This window comes from Molossus molossus, unplaced genomic scaffold (genome assembly GCF_014108415.1).
Source record: "Molossus molossus isolate mMolMol1 unplaced genomic scaffold, mMolMol1.p scaffold_m16_p_1, whole genome shotgun sequence".
NCBI classification, from domain to species: domain Eukaryota; kingdom Metazoa; phylum Chordata; class Mammalia; order Chiroptera; family Molossidae; genus Molossus; species Molossus molossus.
This window is the reverse complement of record NW_023425344.1, coordinates 66681157-66700426: the sequence shown is the minus strand read 5'-3', so window position 1 is coordinate 66700426 and position 19270 is coordinate 66681157. Positions and strand designations below refer to the sequence as shown.

Sequence of the window (19270 nt, the reverse complement as noted above, 5' to 3'; positions counted from 1 at the left end):
CATTGGAAAGAGGATTGTCCTAAAAGAAAAGATAAACCAGATCAGAAGGTCCCCATTCTACTTGAGGAGGCTGAATGACAGGGCCGGGGCTCCTTCCAACTGAGCCCCCGGGAGCCCAAGGTAACTTTAAATGTCGGGGGCAAACCAGCAGAATTTTTAGTCAGCACAGGGGCTACTTTCTCAGTCCTCCAAGAAACGGATGGACCACTCTCTAAAGACAAAACTCCAATCCAGGGGGCCACAGGAAAGACCAAATCTTACCCATGGACTAAAGCGAGAATAACTGATTTAGGGGAGGAAACATTAGCTGAGTTGAATAATCATTCTCTTCTTATGTCCTTCCAGGCTCTGCAATTTGTCCAACAGAGAAATCATCAGATAATAAAGGATTCTCTTCCTAAGCCTTCTCTTCCAGATAATTCAGACCCCCACAACATCCAACCAGGAGATTGGATCTGGGTCAAGAAAATTCAACCTGCTTCTCTCAAACCCAGATGGACTGGACCATTGCCAGTGATCCTCGCCACCCCAACGGTCTTTAAGGTGGCAGGCGCCGATTTTGGATTCGCCATACTCAGGTAAAGAAGGCACACCTTGACCAGATACCGGAAAGATGGACCATCCATCCTACAGGGGATCCCTTAAAGGTAAAACTCTCTCGATCCTGATTATCCTGATTGGGGCCACTGTAATTCAAGGAACTCCTCATCAGCCAACCCAACATATTTGGACCCTCACCCGAACCACTGATGGACAAAACATCTCTACCTACCCCACTTATGGGGCTCCCCAATTTTGATCCGTTATGTATAACCTCTTTGGACTAAAATGGAGTAAGTCCCCACCTAGATGTGGGGGATGTGTCAGGGTTCCAGCCTACGGTTGTGGTACCATCTCCTTAGAAAAAGGGATGTGGTACTCTCAGCATTATGTTTGCCCTGCTGAGGGCAGCCCAGGCTGCCAGGGGCCAGATGAATATCGCTGCCCTTCTTGGGATTGTGAAACCTTGGCGCCCGAACCTCCTGGGACCCAGATATTCAGTTCCTACGTCAAATGCAGCCCCCACCAGAAAGATGTACAATACCAAGAACTTGCAGCCTTGTCATAATAACTGTAAAAACTTGGGACCACCCCATTTGGCTGACAGGAAGGACTTGGGGCCTGTGCCTGTATGTAACAGTTAGAGATCCCGGCACTATGTTTACTATTCAAAAGACTCCCATCAATCAGGTTACTAAGCCAATAGGTCCTAACTTGGTTCTTAACCCTATTTTGGACAAGGGACCTGATGCTCCTCGACCTAATCTCCTACCTTCAACCTCAGAGGCTTTCCACTATACTACTCCAGAGTCCCACAGTACTCAGCCGATACCTCCCAAGAGGCCTCTCATAGACACCCTTGAAGCGGTCTACAGATTTGTAAACCAGACTAACCCCAATGCCACCTCAGACTGCTGGTTCTGTCTAAATCCATCCCCTCCATACTATGTGGGGATTGGGACAAATGGATCCATAGGCTCCTCTATGGAGCAGATTAGAAATATTTCCATCAAAAACATCACGCAGAACATGAATATTTGTCGCTGGGGACAGGAACAAAAACTAACTTTGGGAAACTTATGAGGACAGGGACTTTGTCTCATATCCAAGGGCTATTTGGATATGAGTATAACTCAGCATACCAAGACTCTTGTCTAGGAATAATATCTATCGACAAACCTGAGAACTCCGACGAGAACCCCTCTTTCCCAGCAGCCCCTGACGGCACTTGGTTTGCTTGCACTACTGGTCTCACCCCTTGCATCAACCCACGCACTATGACTAAATAAGTTGGCCTCTGTGTATTAACCCATGTTATTCCACAGGTTTATTTCTACTCCAGAGAAGGGGGACGGGAACATTTTGGATTACAGATGCAGCGGGCCAAAAGGGCCCCTATCTTTGTGCCCCTCCTAGTAGGCATGGTGTTGGCAGGCTCCACTGTGGTGGGAACTGCTGCTCTTATAACTGCAGACAAAAATGTCAAAACTCACCAAATAGATCTAGATCTACAAGATCTGGAAAAGTCAGTCTCCCATTTAGAAAATTCATTAAATTCCTTGGCAGAGGTAGTCGTCTAGAACTGGCGAGGACTCAACCTACTCTTTCTTTCTTTTTTTTTTTTTATCCTTACCGGATGACATTTTTGCATTTATCTTCAGATAGAGCAGGAGGGAGGAAGAGAGAGAGAGAAAAACATTGATGTGAGAGAGACACATTGACTGGTTGCCACCCACATGACCCCAACCGGGGCCAGGGGCAAACTGCAACCGAAGTACGTGCCCTTAGCAGGAACCGAACCCAGGACTCTCCAGTCCACAGAGCGATGCTCTAACTGCTAACCCAAAATGGCCAGGGCTCAACCTACTCTTTCTAAAACAAGGGGGATTATGCCTGGTCCTAGGGGGAAACCTGCTGTTTCTACGCCAATCATTCTGGCATCATCAAAGACAGCCTGTCTATGGTGAGACAAAGACTGAGTGAGAGAGAGGAACAACAAAAAAACGCGACAACTGGTTTGAGGGATTATATAACTGGTCCCCATGGCTAACTATTCTCTTATCTGCTGCCGTAAGTCCCCTAATACTAATCGTCCTAGGACTGTTTTTCAGACCTTCCGTCATAAATTACTTCGCTGCATGTCAGAAAAAGAATCCAGGCTGTGAAACTTATGGTCTTACGTTACCCATTATCAACATATCTGTACTGGAAATGACGAGGAAACGATGATTTGATTCCTCCTAAAACCCAGTGGGGAAATGTGCTGACATGTTTATAGCTCCATAACTGATGCTTGGTAAAATCACTGTGTGCCCTCTTGAAGAACTTGTTTTGTAAGGAATTTAATTAATTAACAGGATAGAGATCAAAATAACCTTAGTAAATTGGAATACCCCCTGTCCAAGAAATGTCCAAGAAATGTCAGGTTCCCAGACACTGGACCGAGAAATGTCAGGTTCCCAGACACTGGACCAAGAAATGTCAGGTCCTCAGGCACTAGACGAAGAAATGTCAGGTCCCCAGGCACTGGGCCAAGAAATGTCATGTTCCCAGGTTAGCCAGGTTAGCCAACTACCTAATTGCATATTTTCACTTCTATACGTGCTTGCTTGCTATGAACCAGTGCATACTGGAATGTAGTTTTGAGCTTTAAAAAGTGTGTGTGGCCCTGGCCGGTTTGGCTCAGCGGTTAGAGCGTCGGCCTGCGGTCCTGAGAGACCCGGGTTCGGTTCCCGCTAAGGGCACGTACCTCGGTTGCAGTTTGTCCCCGACCCTGGTTGGTTGTGCGGGTGGCAGCCACTCGATGTGTTCCTTTCACATCGATGTTTCTCTCTCTCTCTCTCGGTTCCTCTCTCTCCCTCCCACTCTACCTGAACAAAAAATGGAAAAATGTCCTCGGGTGAGGATAAAAAAATAAAAAAATAAAAAAAAAATAAAAAAAATAAAAGTGTGTGTGTAAGGAGGTCGGGGCTGATCTCCGAAGCCTCCGTCACAGGGGTGTTCGGAATCAGATGCCGGCCGGCTAATAAATGGCTCTTATTTGGACTTCAATTCTCTAGTGGTCTTTCTTTGACTCTGTCGCACCACAACAACTATACAAGACAGTATTAATGCACAATTTTCCTCCTTTTCTTCTCTGAACTGATTTAAAAAGCGACAGTACAAGACAATATGTACATAATTGTATCGTTGGGCCTATAACACACAGAAATGACATAATGTATTTGATAATAATGGGGCAAAGGAGGTGGGTAAGAGCATAGTTGTACGGCAATTCCTCTATACTTACACCTGAAACTCTTCATAAGAAACCCCACTGGAGATACTTCCTCTCCTTCTGGAACTATGCCCACTGTCTTCATCATCCTCCTCCTCAGAGTCATCTAGGCTTCGTGGGAAACTTCGGCTGCTCATGGGACGTGGTAAGGAGCTGTGATCCAAGTCCAGGTCCTCCTGCAGAAAATGGGGCCATTGAGCAGGAACACCCAGACTCCACAGAAGCTTCACCAAGGACTTGGGCCAATGAGAAATGGGTGTGTGCCATTTGCCTTGGGTTTCTTTGTGGTTAACACCAGACTGTGATTCCCACACTTTAAAATTTCATGGATTGGCAAATTTTGAAAACAGATTTTAATGATCAGCAAGCAGTTAGTAAGTTATTGTTTGGACAAGACAGTATATAGAAAACATAAATGAAGAAATATATACTTTTTCATAAAAGTTAACCCATTTAAGCCAGGCTGGTGTGGGTCAGTGGTTGAGCGTTGACCCTGCACCAAGAGGTTGCCGGTGGATTCCCTGTCAGGGCAGATGCCCAGGTTGTGGGCCCGATCCCCAGTGGGGGGCGTGCAGAAACACTGATGCTTCTATCTCGCCCTCTCCTTTGCTCTCTCTCTAAAGAATCAATGCAAAATAAAGTTAACCCATTTAATAGCCATGAAGTACGAAAGATATAATCTCAGAAGAATTTTGACTAAAGACAGCCTTGTGAAAATTTTCCTCATCGTCCTCTTGCTTACATTTCACAAGGACTGGTGGTTTTTCACCCAATGGTACTGTTCTGTGGAGCAGCACATAGAAACCACTGCTCTATACTATCTCCTCACAGGAAAATGACTTTTATGTATAACATGCAACTTCATTCTCTCTACCTCATATAGCATGTATTTTTTGTTTAACCATTTATTTTTAAAGTTAATATTAAAATGTTTACCTTGCCCTGGCCGGTTTGGCTCAGCGGTTAGAGCATCGGCCTGCGGTATGGAGAGACCCAGGTTCGGTTCCCGCTAAGGGCACGTACTTCGGTTGCAGTTTGTCCCCGGCCCTGGTTGGTCGTGCGGGTGGCAGCCACTCGATGTGTCCCTTTCACCTCGATGTTTCTCTCTCTCTCTCTCTTCCTCTCTTTCCCTCCCATTCTATCTGTACAAAAAATGGAAAAATGTCCTCAGGTGAGGATAAAAAAATAATAATAAATAAATAAATAAATAAATAAAATGTTTACCTATTTTTTGCCCTGGCCGGTTTGGCTCAGCGGTTGGAGCATCGGCCTGCGGACCAGAGAGTTCTGGGTTCGGTTCCCGCTAGGGGCACATACCATAAAAAAAAATTTGTTTTTACCTATTTTTTATTATAAAAGCCTATGTAAATTTATTTTTAATAGTTTAATAAATATTCAAATGGAAGGCAGCTGTTTTATTTTAAATGTTAATTTCAAGAGTAATTAATTTTATTTTTATTTTTTTTAATGTTTTTATTGATTTTTTTAGAGGGGGAGAGATAGAAACATTGATGTGAGAGAGAAACATCAATTGGCTGCCTCCTGCCTGCCCCCTGCTAGGGATTGAGCCTGCAACCTCGGCATGTGACCTGACTGGGAATCGAACCGGTGAGCTCTTGGTACATGGGATGATGCTTAATCCACTAAGCCACACCAGCTGGGCTAATTTTTTTATATTTCCTAAGAAATTTTTTTTCCCCTCACTCTCATGGACATTGTGAAATATGTGACTATTCAGTTTTCTCTTTTCAAGTTCATTACTAGAAAGCTTAGGGCCAAATTTGTAGCCCAATCTCAATAAGCATATGTGTTTTTATGGAATGCATTTCTAGCTTCATTCATAGTTTAGTTTTATATTTCACTTTTGTTTTGTTTTGTTTTTCTTCATTCTTCATTTTGACCTTTTTTTTTTTTTTTTTTTTTTTTTGTACATGCCCCTAGCGGCAACCGAACCCGGGACTCTCTGGTCAGCCGGCCGGCCGACGCTCAACCACTGAGCCAAACTGGCCAGGGCTTCATTTTGACTTTTTACATTTATGCTAACTTATTGCATATTTATATATTATTGTGTTATATATCCTTGTTACAATAAGCAGGGTACTACTACATACATTGATGAGAGAGATACATAAATTGATGAGAGAGAGAGAGTTGACTCTCAATAACCCGTTACTTAGTATCGTGTCTGAAACATCGTGGGTGCCAAATCAAATCACGTTCTCCTAAACTGAACCCACCCTCTCTTTTTCCAAGTCGTCTCTCATCTGCTGATGTTCATGTTCAGTCAGTTCTTGGTCTCCGTCTTGGTCATACTTGGTGAATATGGCCTCGATCTCTGCATCAGTATGGCCCTTCCTGAAATGATTGAGAGGTTACAGATGAACTCATCTACATACATGGTCCAACCCCAGCACAGAGACATCAAAATGTAGGGAGGAAGGAGAAATTGCTGAATCAGGGACAGTCTGCCTCTTCTAGGGTGTTCCAGAAAGACACCCACCTCTGAAAAAAAGGTGTCTCTCTGAGTACTTGGACCAGAAATACCCTTATCATCAAGAATGTAGCTTTATATAGGGAATCTTCCAGGGCCTCAGAAAGTCTGATTCTTACCCTTTGAGATCTTGTCGAAGTTCATCAAAGTTTAACTTGCCTCCCCCTTGCCGCAGACTCTCTGAAATGTCATCCACGGTATTTTTTCTTAGTTTTAGTTTGACCAAGGCTTTATGGTAACCCTGTGGAAAAGAAAAAGACTTCGTGTAGCACATTCTCCTTTTGCATTTACTTGTCTTTCAATTTACAGAAGTAACTACTCTAAACCCAGAACAGTGCCTGATGTAAGGTGGCCACTCAACAAGTATGTGTTGAATAAACGAATAATGGACACATCTTCAGTTTTCCATAAAACTCTTCTGGAAGAACCGAGTCCTTTGCTCCTAGGTGAATGCAAGTTTAGGTTATAGAAACGAAAACCAATACATGTTTCAAGCCTCAGAATACGGAGGAATGTGCAACAGTTCTTAACAATACTGAGAACCTTGAGTCATAAATTGTTTATTTTCTATATTATCTCATAGTAACTTCCTTATACATGTTAGTGTGCATTTCAGTACAACATGGATGTGGAGTTTCTGTTAATAAACTCCAGGCTGACCTTGCTTGCTGCCCTGCGGTGCAGGACTGTGAAATGACCACGCGAGCGCGAACTGTGCGTGGTGTTAATAATCAACCGGGAAAATTGATTGTTCCATGACCTTTAAATCTTCTTGTCAAACATTAAAAGTTCCCTTGGTGTTGGTTATAAAATCATAATAAATTTTTTTAAAAAAGTGAAATGTTTATTTACTACATCCAAACTGAAAATATTAGAAACATTAAAAATTAAAGTGTTCTGTTTCTTTGTTAAAAGACTTATCCTAAGCCCTGGCCGGTTTGGCTCAGCGGTTAGAGCGTCGGCCTGCGGTCTTGAGAGACCCGGGTTCAGTTCCCGCTAAGGGCACGTACCTTGGTTGCAGTTTGTCCCCAGCCCTGGTTGGTCGTGCGGGTGGCGGCCACTCGATGTGTCCCTTTCACGTCGATGTTTCTCTCTCTCTCTCTGTTCCTCTCTCTCCCTCCCACTCTACCTGAGCAAAAAATGGAAGAGTGTCCTCAGGTGAGGATAAAAAAAAAGACAAAAAAAAAAGACTTATCCTAAGACCTTTCAAATCACAATGTCATGCAAACCCCCTCTTACCCAGTGGACCTAAATGTTGGCATTTCAGTGACACCTCCTACAGGGGCCATCTTTCTGACTGAAAGATTCTTCTGAGAGATAATATGGTGCAATTCTTTTGAGACCCTGGGGAGTGTGGCAGCTCCAGAGACTATGATGGTGAATATTCCCCCAAATCAAATATGATGAGTGGGTACTCCCTAAATTGCTTTTACTAAATATTTGGGCAGCCAGGTCAGTGGGGACCAAGATAAATGTTGATCACTTCAAAGTCAGAGATGCTCTAAATAAAACAAACTAAAATGTTACTCTTTTTCAAAGGGCAAAGAAAGAAGCCAACTACCCTGAATATCTCAGAACTGAGTATTTCAAATTGCATGTGTTCAAAGAAAAGTGTGATTTACGTATTTCTATAACATCACTCTGGGATCCAAAAGAATTAAGTCACAAATGCCTAGAAGTAGCTCAGCTGTTCACTTAGAACAGTTCATGTTAAGTTATTGAAAGAAGAATGCACTAGCATTGTCTCTTCCTAGCCAAATCAAACGTAAACGTTCCTTTAACCATATGTGAAGTCTTTTGAATGGGTTAAGGGCATGTGCTATGACTCGGCCCAACTGCTATGTGACCTTGGACATGCATACCTTCTCCAGGCCTGTTACATCATTCCTAGAGTGTGGGTAATAGCAATCAATGCTCATAGCTGTCATCAGAAATAAATGAAATAACACATATGTAAAGTATTTAGCACTGTATTGTGGGGGTTCAGAACAAGTCACCCCAGGATGTATCTCTGTGGTATGCAGACTGTTTTGAATGACAGGCAACTTTAGCCACAGATGCAAAAGAAACTTCTGCCCTTCTCTTAACTACCTAGAACTTGAATTAGGGGCCTTGCCCATAATGAGATTGTCAGGGATAACCACTTTTGACCTGTCTGTAGGGCAGCACAAACTTCTATTTACTAAGCACCTGCTCTTCTCATCATCCTGCGATGACCCTCTGAAGCCACCAACGCACCTTACCTCTTTCGTAGCTCAGAAATGTCTTATATACTAATGTTCCCTTTCTAACTCTGAATCTCTCCTGCATGTGGGGGTCTCTGACTCTCTCATGTATGTGGGGTTCCCATACACATGTATGTATTCAATTTGGTTATTTTATCTTGCTAATCTGTCTCATGTCTGTTTATTAGACCAGCCAGAAGAACTGAGGGTAGAGCAGAGTTTGTTCCTCCCTCATAGTTGGTGCTGTGAGCAGGGTAAACTCTGGCTGGGACCCCACACTTCCCCATGAAGCTGTCGCAGATGAAGAGGTCCTGGGATGTCTGACCAAGCCCGGCAGAAGGTAAGGGTTCTTACCATGTCAGCACACTCCCAGATCTCCTGTAGGCTCTGAAGGAAGCAAAAGTGGTGAGAAGCTTCTAAATTTAGATTGGCAGGAGATATTATTTGTGAAACTATTTTCTTAGAGAAGTGACTCTTAGTTACTTGGTGAGTCCTCCTGGTTTTGTTTTTCTCTGTCTGACTTCTCTCATTTTGTCTTGTATTTGTCCTGAGAACTTAGCCTTATGACCAGTGAGCGTATTTTCTCTCTGGCTCCCACCATGAGGAGGGTGCACTTGGCAAGCTCTCAAGGGAGTTTCCGGTGTCTATCCTGTTTCTCCCAGACACAGTCTGTCACATCTGCCAGCTGGATGATGCAGATGCATCTGGTGAGCAGCCCAACAGGCTGCAGATCCAGCTCGGGGAAGCTTACCCTCGATCTGTTCAAAAGGGGAAAGCACGTGATTCCCCGTGTTTTGGAACAGCTGTTTAAGGACAGTGTCCAGTCTGGCCAGTGTAGCTCAGTAGCTGAGTGTTGACCCACGCACCAAGAGGTCGCTGGTTCAATTCTCCGTCAGGGCACAAGCCCAGGTTGTGGGCTCAATCCCCATTTGGGGGCATGCAGGAGGCTGCCAATCTATGTTCTTTCTCATTGATGTTTCTATCTCTCTCTCCCTCTCACTTCCTCTCTCTCTCTCTCTCTCAAATCAATAAAGAAAAAAAATCTCTTTAAAAAAAATTAAAAAATAAAGACAGTGTCCACCCTCACCCCCCGTCCTTTATATTTCTTAGGCTAACTTTGGGAATAAACTTTCTTGTGAGGGTTGCATCTTTTCCCACCCTCCTTTGGAAAAGCCTTTTACCTCCATAGCATTGGTTCTAGTTGCTATAGATACCACTGCCAAGGCCAGACCATAGGTCCTTTTAATTGGAAAAACTTCTAAATTGAAAAGAAAGATATATTTTTCTTAGAGAGCTCTCACATTGCTATAATAGCTAACCATTAAGATCCTCTTAAGATGGAAGGACAGAAATGAGAACAAACATCAAAGTCCACTCAGACCCCTTCCCATCTGCCTTCAGACATTGTAAAAAAAAAAAAAAAATCAAGACATTGGAAGTACAATTGTCCTGCACTTAAGAAAAATCAAAGAAAAAGAATGGCAAAATCTTACTTAAAGACAACCAAAATTTTATTCCTAAGAACTCGACTTGGTAACTGTCAGGTTGGAAGCTCCAAAATATGGCCAGACAGAAACGGGGGCCAAACCACGGCTAGGGTCTGACCGGAGTGCTGCCAGCCCCCAAGAAAATTCTCATCTAAATGCGCCAATTAGAAAGAACAGAAATTGGGATAAATAAAACAGATACTGATGGACTGAAAACAAAGGTTTTAGTACAGCACTACCAAAGGATGAGTGGGCCAGATTGACCCCTTGTTGGTACCCCAAAATTATAAGACCCCAAACAAGTCTGCTCTGTTTACCCCAGTGTGCAGAAACGTAGAAGACTGTAAGGGAAGGATTACAATGAGAAACCTGACCAGCGATCACTAGAGACAGCAGTCAGGCTTGTTAAGTTAAAGATTGATGATAACAGGGCCAGCGTCCCTTGCTGGGACCCAGAGCCTTTTTACTCAAGAGTGGGTAAAATGTCAGGAGATAGAAAAGAGAAATTTCCAGGACTCCTTAATATGTGAATTCGTGAACTGTGGCACCAAAACCCATTGCTGAAGCCCTGACTCGGGCCGCGATTATATTAAAAGAATATGAAAATGTAAGAATTGATAACATTAAAACTGGAATTTTTAAACAAGCTTTATGTTTAAAAAGTGATGTCAGCTTTAACTGACTGTCTCTCTTTTCCCTGAAGCAGACACTGTGTCTCACTGGGGAGCGGGGACATGAAGGCAGTCGGTTCTTTCTTTTAGCTAGCATGGAATTGTTTAATACTGCCAGAAATAGTTACTGTTTGTCCCAGCTAAAACCTGATAAGATATTTGAAAGGACTGAACAACTTTTTGATCAGAAATTTGGTCAAATTGGAAACTAATGTCAGAGCCTGATAAAAAATTTTTAAAAAATTTTTTGAGCCCTTTCCCTAAGGTAAAATAAAACTATATATCCAGAGGGAAAGAAGCAAATTAGGGATTATGTCATTAGATAGGTAGGTCAATTTATGATGGCACTTAAGTTACAGTGCAAATTTTGAGAGCATTTGCTCTTATCTTACAAATTCTTGTGAAATCAGAAATGTAGCTCTAGGAGTTAGTTCAAAGCCCAGCTCCCTCTGCCATCCACAATTCCCAAGCCTGAAGGAAATAAAGGAAGACTCTAGTGCTTTTCTTTTTAATCCTCAGTCGAGGACATTTTTGCATTTATCTTCAGCTAGAGCGGGAGGGAAGGATGGAGGAAGAGAGAGAAACGTTGACATGAGAAGAGACACTCATCCCGCATTCAAGGTACGTGCCCTTTGCGGGAACCGAACCCAGGACTCTCTAGTCCACAGGCCGACACTCTAACGGCTGAGCCAAACCAGCCAGGGCAGACTCCAGTGCTTTTGAAAGCACAACTGCTTCTATGGCTCCAGGCTCCCTTGCAAAAAATAAATACAAATTATAAGTGCTTTCTCCACGAACGTTAGTAAGAGAGGGCTTGAGCTTTCTACAGGGGTAACCTTAATGTGTTCTGCCAGAAACAGAGGTTAGCCCCAACTGTTCTTTTACGTGATCTTATCTGCTCTGTATTAGTAGCTTTACAACACAGACTAGGAGGTTGCTGTCCATGCCTGTTTGTATGTTCATGTGTGTTGTATGGCATTTTCTACCTCTGGATGATACTGTTAACTTTTTTTTTTAAAGGTATTTTAAATTGGCTTAAACAAACAAGTGCTTATATGAGAATTCTAAAAAATATAACAGAAACTAACCCAAAACTTTTTAGAATCATGTGGTCTGAAAAAATATTTGATATCAAGGCTGGTTTCGGTTTGGTTTGGTTAAATAGGCATATCTTTAGAATAATCAGCATTAAATAATACTTTTATTCCACCAGGGTTTATTAGTCAAATAAGCTCAGGTTATGTCTGTTGTCAGCAAGAAAAGTAACTTGTTAGGATAATATTTTCATAAGTAATCTAAACTTAGTTGTTAGGAACAAGTAAATTAAAAATTGTAAGTAGGGTAAAAGCTTTCCTTTTAGGTCAATTACTTAGGAATAATTATATTGTTAAAAATGGTTTCCTAAATCTTGGTAAGTTGAAACCCTAAAGTTTTGCTAGCTAAATTAAATTATGAATATTCATAGAATGTCTAGACCATTTCCAAATAAGATAAAATAAAGAAACATTAATTAGCAAACATACCTCTATCAAATTTTTGCTTATCATAGAGGAACTAAGATGTTTGGGTTTATTAGTAAACATGGTTTGTGCCACGTTAAAAACATTTGTGCTATGAGAGAGACATGTGTTAAAAAATGTATCCATCTAAAAAATACTGGTACAACAGTTCACAGTTGCTTACTTCTTAGTTTTCACTAGAAATTAAGGTTTTTAAAAGTTAAGAATTTTAGCCCTGGCCGGTTTGGTTCAGCGGTTAGAGTGTCGGCCTGCGGTCCTGAGAGACCTGGGTTCGGTTCCCGCTAAGGGCGCATACCTCGGTTGCAGTTTGTCCCCGGCCCTGGTCGGTTGTGCGGGTGGCAGCCACTCGATGTGTTCCTTTCACATTGATGTTTCTCTCTCTCTCTCTGTTCCTCTCTCTCCCTCCCACTCTACCTGAACAAAAAATGGAAAAATGTCCTCGGGTAAGGATAAAAAAAAAAAAAAAAAAAAAAAAAAAAGTTAAGAATTTTAATGTAAGTAATTAAAGATACAGAAATTAAAGACAATAGGGAAAACAACTGTGTATACAAGAGAAACAGGATATATGTTGGCTTTCAAATATGGTATGAGATATGCAGATGTATTTTTGAAGGAAAGGAAATTAATTTTGCCTTAAATTGAGGCCAGGTGTTTCAAAATGGAAAAGAGGAAAAATAGAACAAAAATCTGAATGTAAAACAGAATCTTGAGGAACCATATTTCCAAACCTTTTTATAAACTTCCCCAAATTTAAATTATAAATAGATTCTTGGCCTAGGAATAACTTTGAGGTATTCCAGAAGGGCCCTTTGAACACATCAAAATATGTGTTTTCTCTCCTTACAAAGAGAAATATTAAACTAATTAGATTTATTTTGGTGTATTGAAATTACATGGGAAGCGTTGCCAAATAAGAAATAATACTGAGCCTTCTTTATGTTGTATTTGTACATGTTATAAGTGTTGCAGAAATTATGTGAAATTGCTGAAGAGCTAAGATTGTCCTGACATAAGGATCTATCATCAAAACTGAGGCACACACTAATGACTGAACCTATCAGACTGTGGCACATATGGATGAAGTCTGTTCCATGTCTGCAAAAATGACACCTGATTGGCAGACTTTTGCCATCCTGATGTCCTTACAAGGCAATAGTCTACTCCTGAATCAGAAAAGGAAGATGGTAAACAATGGCTGTAAACTTGTTGGAATTATGACTGAGTCTATCATCCCGGATTATCAAGCAAGGTCTAGAGAACTAATGGAAAAACTGGTGTAAGGTAGAACAAGTTTAATTACACAGGACTAAATAAACTGATGAAAATGCTTACAATTTTTATGATTTCTTTTGTTTGAAATTGCTGATATGTTTTTCTTTAAAAAAAATTTTTTTTTAAAATCCTCACCCAAGGATATTTTTCCATTTATCTTCAGACAGAGTGGGAGGGAGAGAGAGAGAGAAACATAGATGTGAAAGAGACACATTGATTGGTTGTCTCCTGCACGACCCAGACCAAGGCATGGGACTGAACCACAACCAAAGCAGGTGCCCTGGACTGGAATTGAACCCTCAACACTTTGGTCCTCGGGCCATTACTCTAACCGCTGAGCCAAACTGACCACGGCTGCTGATCTGTTTTAATCTTTTGTTTTCCAGATAAAAGAACACTTGTTTTCCTTAAACTACCTATGATTTAACAATTGGTAAATTGTACCTTTGTAAGCAGTATTGAAACACTTACACTTTTCTCCCTCCCTGATCACTCTAGAATTTGGAAACTCTTAGTAAGTTTAACTCTTAATTTTATTTTCATAACAATATAGTTATTTGCATAAGTTCAATAAGAATCTGTTCTTCTTATAACAGGACACAACTGGAAAATGGTGTTATTACCAAAGCTTTGACTGAAATGTCATATTTAAGAGAGACGTGCATATGACCAGACAGCTTTAAAGAATTAAGATTGACTTACGAAAGCCAATAAAAACAATTTGGACATACTGGCCTGGTACCTTGCTCACATGGTTCGCAGCAAGCAGCCTCACTATGTGAGTAAAGAATGTCACTTCTTAGCAGGTGTAGGAACCTCAGGATATTTGGGGGACCTTGAGAAGAGAGGAACATCACCCAAACCTATAGTACAGGCAACGCCTAATGACAGGTCCTTGCCTTGGCCTTCCTGGCCTTGAGAGGTCTTTTTAAGTTCAATCTGAAGATTCCTTATGAAAAATTCCAGCAAAGCAGATTTAAAAGAGTCTATGTGGGTAATTACTATTCTTGCTGGGCTTATGCAAATAATCAAGCCTAGTTTATTGAAACTAGACTAATTTTGCAAATAAATTAGTCTCAATTTGGCTATCTTTGGTAAAAATGAATAATTTTAGAGAGAAAAAATTATGTTGCAATAGAAATATAATACATCTTTGTGAATATTAGCTTCTAGTGCTGTTCACTGACTTTTAAAAAAAAGAACTTAGTGGGATGACATTGCTTAATACAATTATACAGATTTCAGGGGTTCAGTTCTCTAACACATCATCTGTATATTGTATTGTGCATCCACCACTCCACTGTTCACTAACTTTGGAGTTCTTAAATTTTTCTACCGGTAAACCAAACTGGACCCAGAATTTTTCTAGTTTTCTTTTCTGGCTGTGTGGCTACAAAGACTTTATCAATTTTCTTATATATTTTGGCTGCAATCAATCCTCCAAACTATCATTTCACTTTCCCACCCTTTGACTTGGAATTACTGAGAATTAAAACTGCCCCTTTTCAATGCCATACAAGCTAAAGTGGGACCACTTGATGTGGACTTCAGAGATATTCCCACAACAGCTCATCTTCGGACAATCTCCATGCCTATTGTAAGATCACCAGAGACATTCAAACTGAAACTAGGAAAATATATCAGGCTGAAACTGCCTGCCTTCACTCCATCTGAAGGTGATTGGAGACAAACATCTAGAAATCTTGACGGCCTGCCGACAGAACTCAGAAACTGTGATGATAGTCGCTCCAATCACTAACCTTTGTTTTTGTGTTTGTTTGTTTCCATAGGGATCTCTCTTATTAAACACCTGATTGCTTGTACCATAGGCTTCACTTTGGGAGCCCACCTGCAGCACCACCACCTGAAATGAGACGACTGTTTAACTAACCGAACTTTTCTCAAGACTGAGACTGATTTAGAGAGACGGAGAACTACAGTACCTACCAACCCAACTTCTGGACTGAAACTTCCAGGGATGTTTCAGAGGACGAAACTGTGGGGGTTCAGAACAAGTCACCCCAACATGTGCCTCTGTGGTATGCAGATTGTTTTGAGCAAAGGAAACTTTTACCACAGGCGCAAAAGAAACTTCTGCCCCTCCCTTAAGTACCTAGAAGTACTTGAATTAGGGGCTTTGCTCATAATTAGCAGTTATCAGAGATTACTGCTTTTGAGCTATCTATAGGGCAGCACAAACTTCTATTTACTAAACGTATGCTCTTATCATTCTGCAATGACCCTTTGAAGCCCCCAAGGCACCTTACCTCATCCTTAGCTCAGAAATGTCTTATATGCTCATGTTCCCTTTCTCTCTCTGAACCCGCCTACATGTGGGGGTCTCTAACTCTTATGTATGTAAGGTTCCCATACACATGTATGTATTAAATTTGGTTATTTTCTCTTGCTAATCTGTCTCATGTCTATTTATTAGACCAGCCAGAGAAACCCGAGGCAGAGGAAAGTGTATTCCTCTACCACAGTGTTTAATATAAAAATACAAAAGTATCAGCTATGATTATTATTGCTGTTGTTATTAGCACATGATAGTGATTTTCAATAGTGAAAGGATCCCAGTTTGCCTAATGCTTTGTGAGCCTTGGGGCTGAGATGGTATCATATGATGCTGGTCCCAACACACTCACTGCTTAAATGTGCACTGAGAACAAGCCCACGGGTTAGTGTAAACTGTGGTATGTGTAGTGTTCTATTCTGAATGCAGGAATGTGGTTAATGGATAGTTAAACCTTCCTGAGGCAAACTCAGAAATTGCTGGATCCATTATCTCCTTGGCAGGATAAGCAGTGCAGCTCTTTTTCTTGGCGGGGAAGGGGAAACTTATCCAGCAAATTTTGAATACTGCTTGCCTTCTTCTTGTATAACTTACAATATGTAGTGAGCACCCTTTAAATTTTTTTAGAAATATGTTTTTATTGAATTTTAGAGAGAGGAAGGAAGAGGGAGAGAGAGAGAGAGAAAAAAAAACATTGATGAGAAAGAAACATCGATCAGCTGCCTCCTGCTAGGGATTGAGCCCCAAACCCAGGCATGTGCCCTGCCTGGGAGTTGAACCGGCAACCTCTTGGTGCACAGGTTGATGCTCAACCACTGAGCCACATCAGCCGGGCTGGGCTATAGTGAGCATCTTTTATATGTCTTAGTGATAATAATCTTTTTTTATATATAGGTCAATTCCCAACATTTTATCCTTTATACTTTTAATATTGTGAAATATTGCCAAGAGTTCCTTTAACGTGATTTTTTTTTCTCTTTTTTTGCCAGTGTCACTTCCTCTGAGACATCTTCATCCTTTGTCACAATCACTTTCCTCATTTATGTTGATACATTTGCCTTCCCTAAGTTCTTTTAACTGCGTATCTAGATCTCTCAAATGGTAGCAGTGATATTCCCATGGCCAGCTACTTATTTCTTCTATAAACCCAATACATTTTCTATTTTCATGCCCAGTGCTATCATTCTTCATTTCTCTGCTACACTTGCATCTTGCTGGCTCCTTCTCTCTTTCAGTTATTCTTTTTTCGTAAAATGCCACACGATTTATCACAGGGAGAAAAGGAAACCACACAACCACGTGTTTTGTGAGTGAACTGAACATCAGATCCTCGGTAACCAAGCTGAGACTTGGCAAACGTGACATAATTGGTCACTGAGCAGGATGCACAACTGTTATTTCTGCAGTGATCTATAGTGGTTTTCACTTTATACTATTACTCACAGTTGGAACACTGTGATAACTGAAAGTGAAGTTTGTACTTTATGCTTGTACTCAGTCAATACACTGTGAGCTGAAATTTGAACTGTGTTGAGAGGTTGGTGTTATTTAACTGAAATGATAGATCTTTATGCACATCAGAACCAAAGTGCAAAATGAGGACTGCTGTACACACCCTGGAGACTTGCTAAAATACAATAAATGGTTATGCAAAATTCAGGATAATAAAAATCTTAGGTCCCATCCATTGGACTCTGTTTTAAAAAGGGAAAGGTCTCTGTTACAACATGATTCGCAGACAACACAGTCCTATGACTTGAACCAAAAGAAAAGGAGCCACCGTATCGTAGCAAAATGAAGTTAGGTAACAAGCTGTGAACTTTAGATGTAGTTATTTGTTGTTGCTTTAAACCAAATAAAGCAGTCATATTGAGAAGAACAAAGCTGCCCAACTTTCCTGGCCTGCCTATTTAACAACCGAACACTTCCTGAAAAGGTGGAGTGGGAGTTCTCGTGCCCTTCGGCTGTGGCCTCCCTCCCAGGACTCTTTCCCTTTGATTATTTTACGACTTCCCTAAAAGGTTAAGGATAAAGGTAAAATGAACTACAAAGTAGTTGCCTCTGAAACTTTTTCTTTTCTTTTTTAGAACTGTCATCGAAATAGAAAAAGTGGCAATGTCTTCATAATCTTCCAGTTTACTTTGAACTCTGAATCTGGAAGTGAGAGCCAACAGGAAGAGGTGTCAAAACAAAGGGCTGAAACCAGCAGCTTGGCTCTAAGAGTCCAAAGAGTTCACTGAGAATTTAATTCCAGGGCATTCAAGTATTCCCAAGAATTTAAATCCCAGCTAGAAAACGTATCCATCTCTAGCTCCAAGAACACTTACATTATTCCTATAATACAGCAATTTACTCTTTATTTTAAGCAATGACAATTAATTAATATTGATTTGGAAATCTGGCTGAAACAATGCTTATTTTATGTAGAAAATAAAATAATTCTAAGAAGTAGGGCTTGCCATACCTTTCTGATAAGATCTGAGAGTTCCATTTCAGCTTTCTGCTGAGCCAAATCAGATTTAACTTCAGAGTAAGTGTCATTGATGATGGCCAAAAACATATTCTGTTTGTAAATCAAAGGAAGGTTGAGGTTAAAGTAGCAACTTAGTATATCTTATAAACATCAATCCAGTTTTTGCTACATGCCTTTTTGTTCACCATTGTAAAAAACAATTCAATATCTTAAGAAGTAATAAATTAATAGTTTTGCTACTATATTGCTTGGGAAAATTATTTTTTAATGAAGTCATGCCGAAGGAAAATATGATATATTTTCTTATTCATTTATTCTTATTATTTTTATGATATATTTTCTTACTTACAAAACTGTATACTGTGATATATTTTGCAAAAAGAGACAAGAATGAAACAAACAAAACATTAATGTGTGTAACTAAGAATGGAAAGATTATTTTGTTCTTTTTGCTTATCTATGTTCTCTATATTTTTTCATTTGATATACATATTTGGCATGCAGAACTCTAAACAGCTCTTTGAATTTCAATATCAACTTAGAAAAATGGAATTCTCTGCTTATGCCAAATACTGTGATATAATATTATTTGAGACTTACAGAACATAGAAGAGTTAAAAAGATCTCTGCAAATAGGACTATGATAGGCACAGTAAGAAGATAACCAAGAAAAGCTCAGTGGCTTTGGAGTCAAGAAAACTTGGGTTTCGGTCTTGGCACTGCCAAGATTATATTGTTTAAATTTTCTAATCTTCATTTAAAAATGTATTTATTTATTTTTGTATTAATAAAGTGAAAGAAATAACAGTACCTTCCCATTCTTGTTGTAAGGATTAATGAGATAATCCATGTAAAGTGCTTAAAGACAGGGCCTAATGTATGGTTGCTACATAATTTACAGTTATTATTATTCAGTAGTAGTCCATTTTCCTGACTTTGCCCTTCCCCAGTATAATGGTTTATATTTCCAACACCTGTTTCCAACAGGTTTTCTGGAAACACTGCTCCCAATTGATTAGGT

At 40.5% G+C, this 19270-nt stretch overlaps 1 protein-coding gene across 1 annotated transcript in view; it reads right to left on the bottom strand.

The window, feature by feature from the left end:
• The window catches only part of PKD2 (polycystin 2, transient receptor potential cation channel), a 64215-nt gene that overhangs the window by 7223 nt on the left and 37722 nt on the right, over positions 1-19270 (bottom strand). The window contains exons 10-13 of the mRNA XM_036269824.1: positions 18241-18339; positions 6428-6549; positions 6055-6172; positions 3830-3993 (exon numbers count right to left, since the gene is read on the bottom strand). Coding sequence (XP_036125717.1) covers positions 3830-3993; positions 6055-6172; positions 6428-6549; positions 18241-18339 — 503 coding nt within the window. The remainder of the gene's footprint in view (positions 1-3829; positions 3994-6054; positions 6173-6427; positions 6550-18240; positions 18340-19270) is intronic.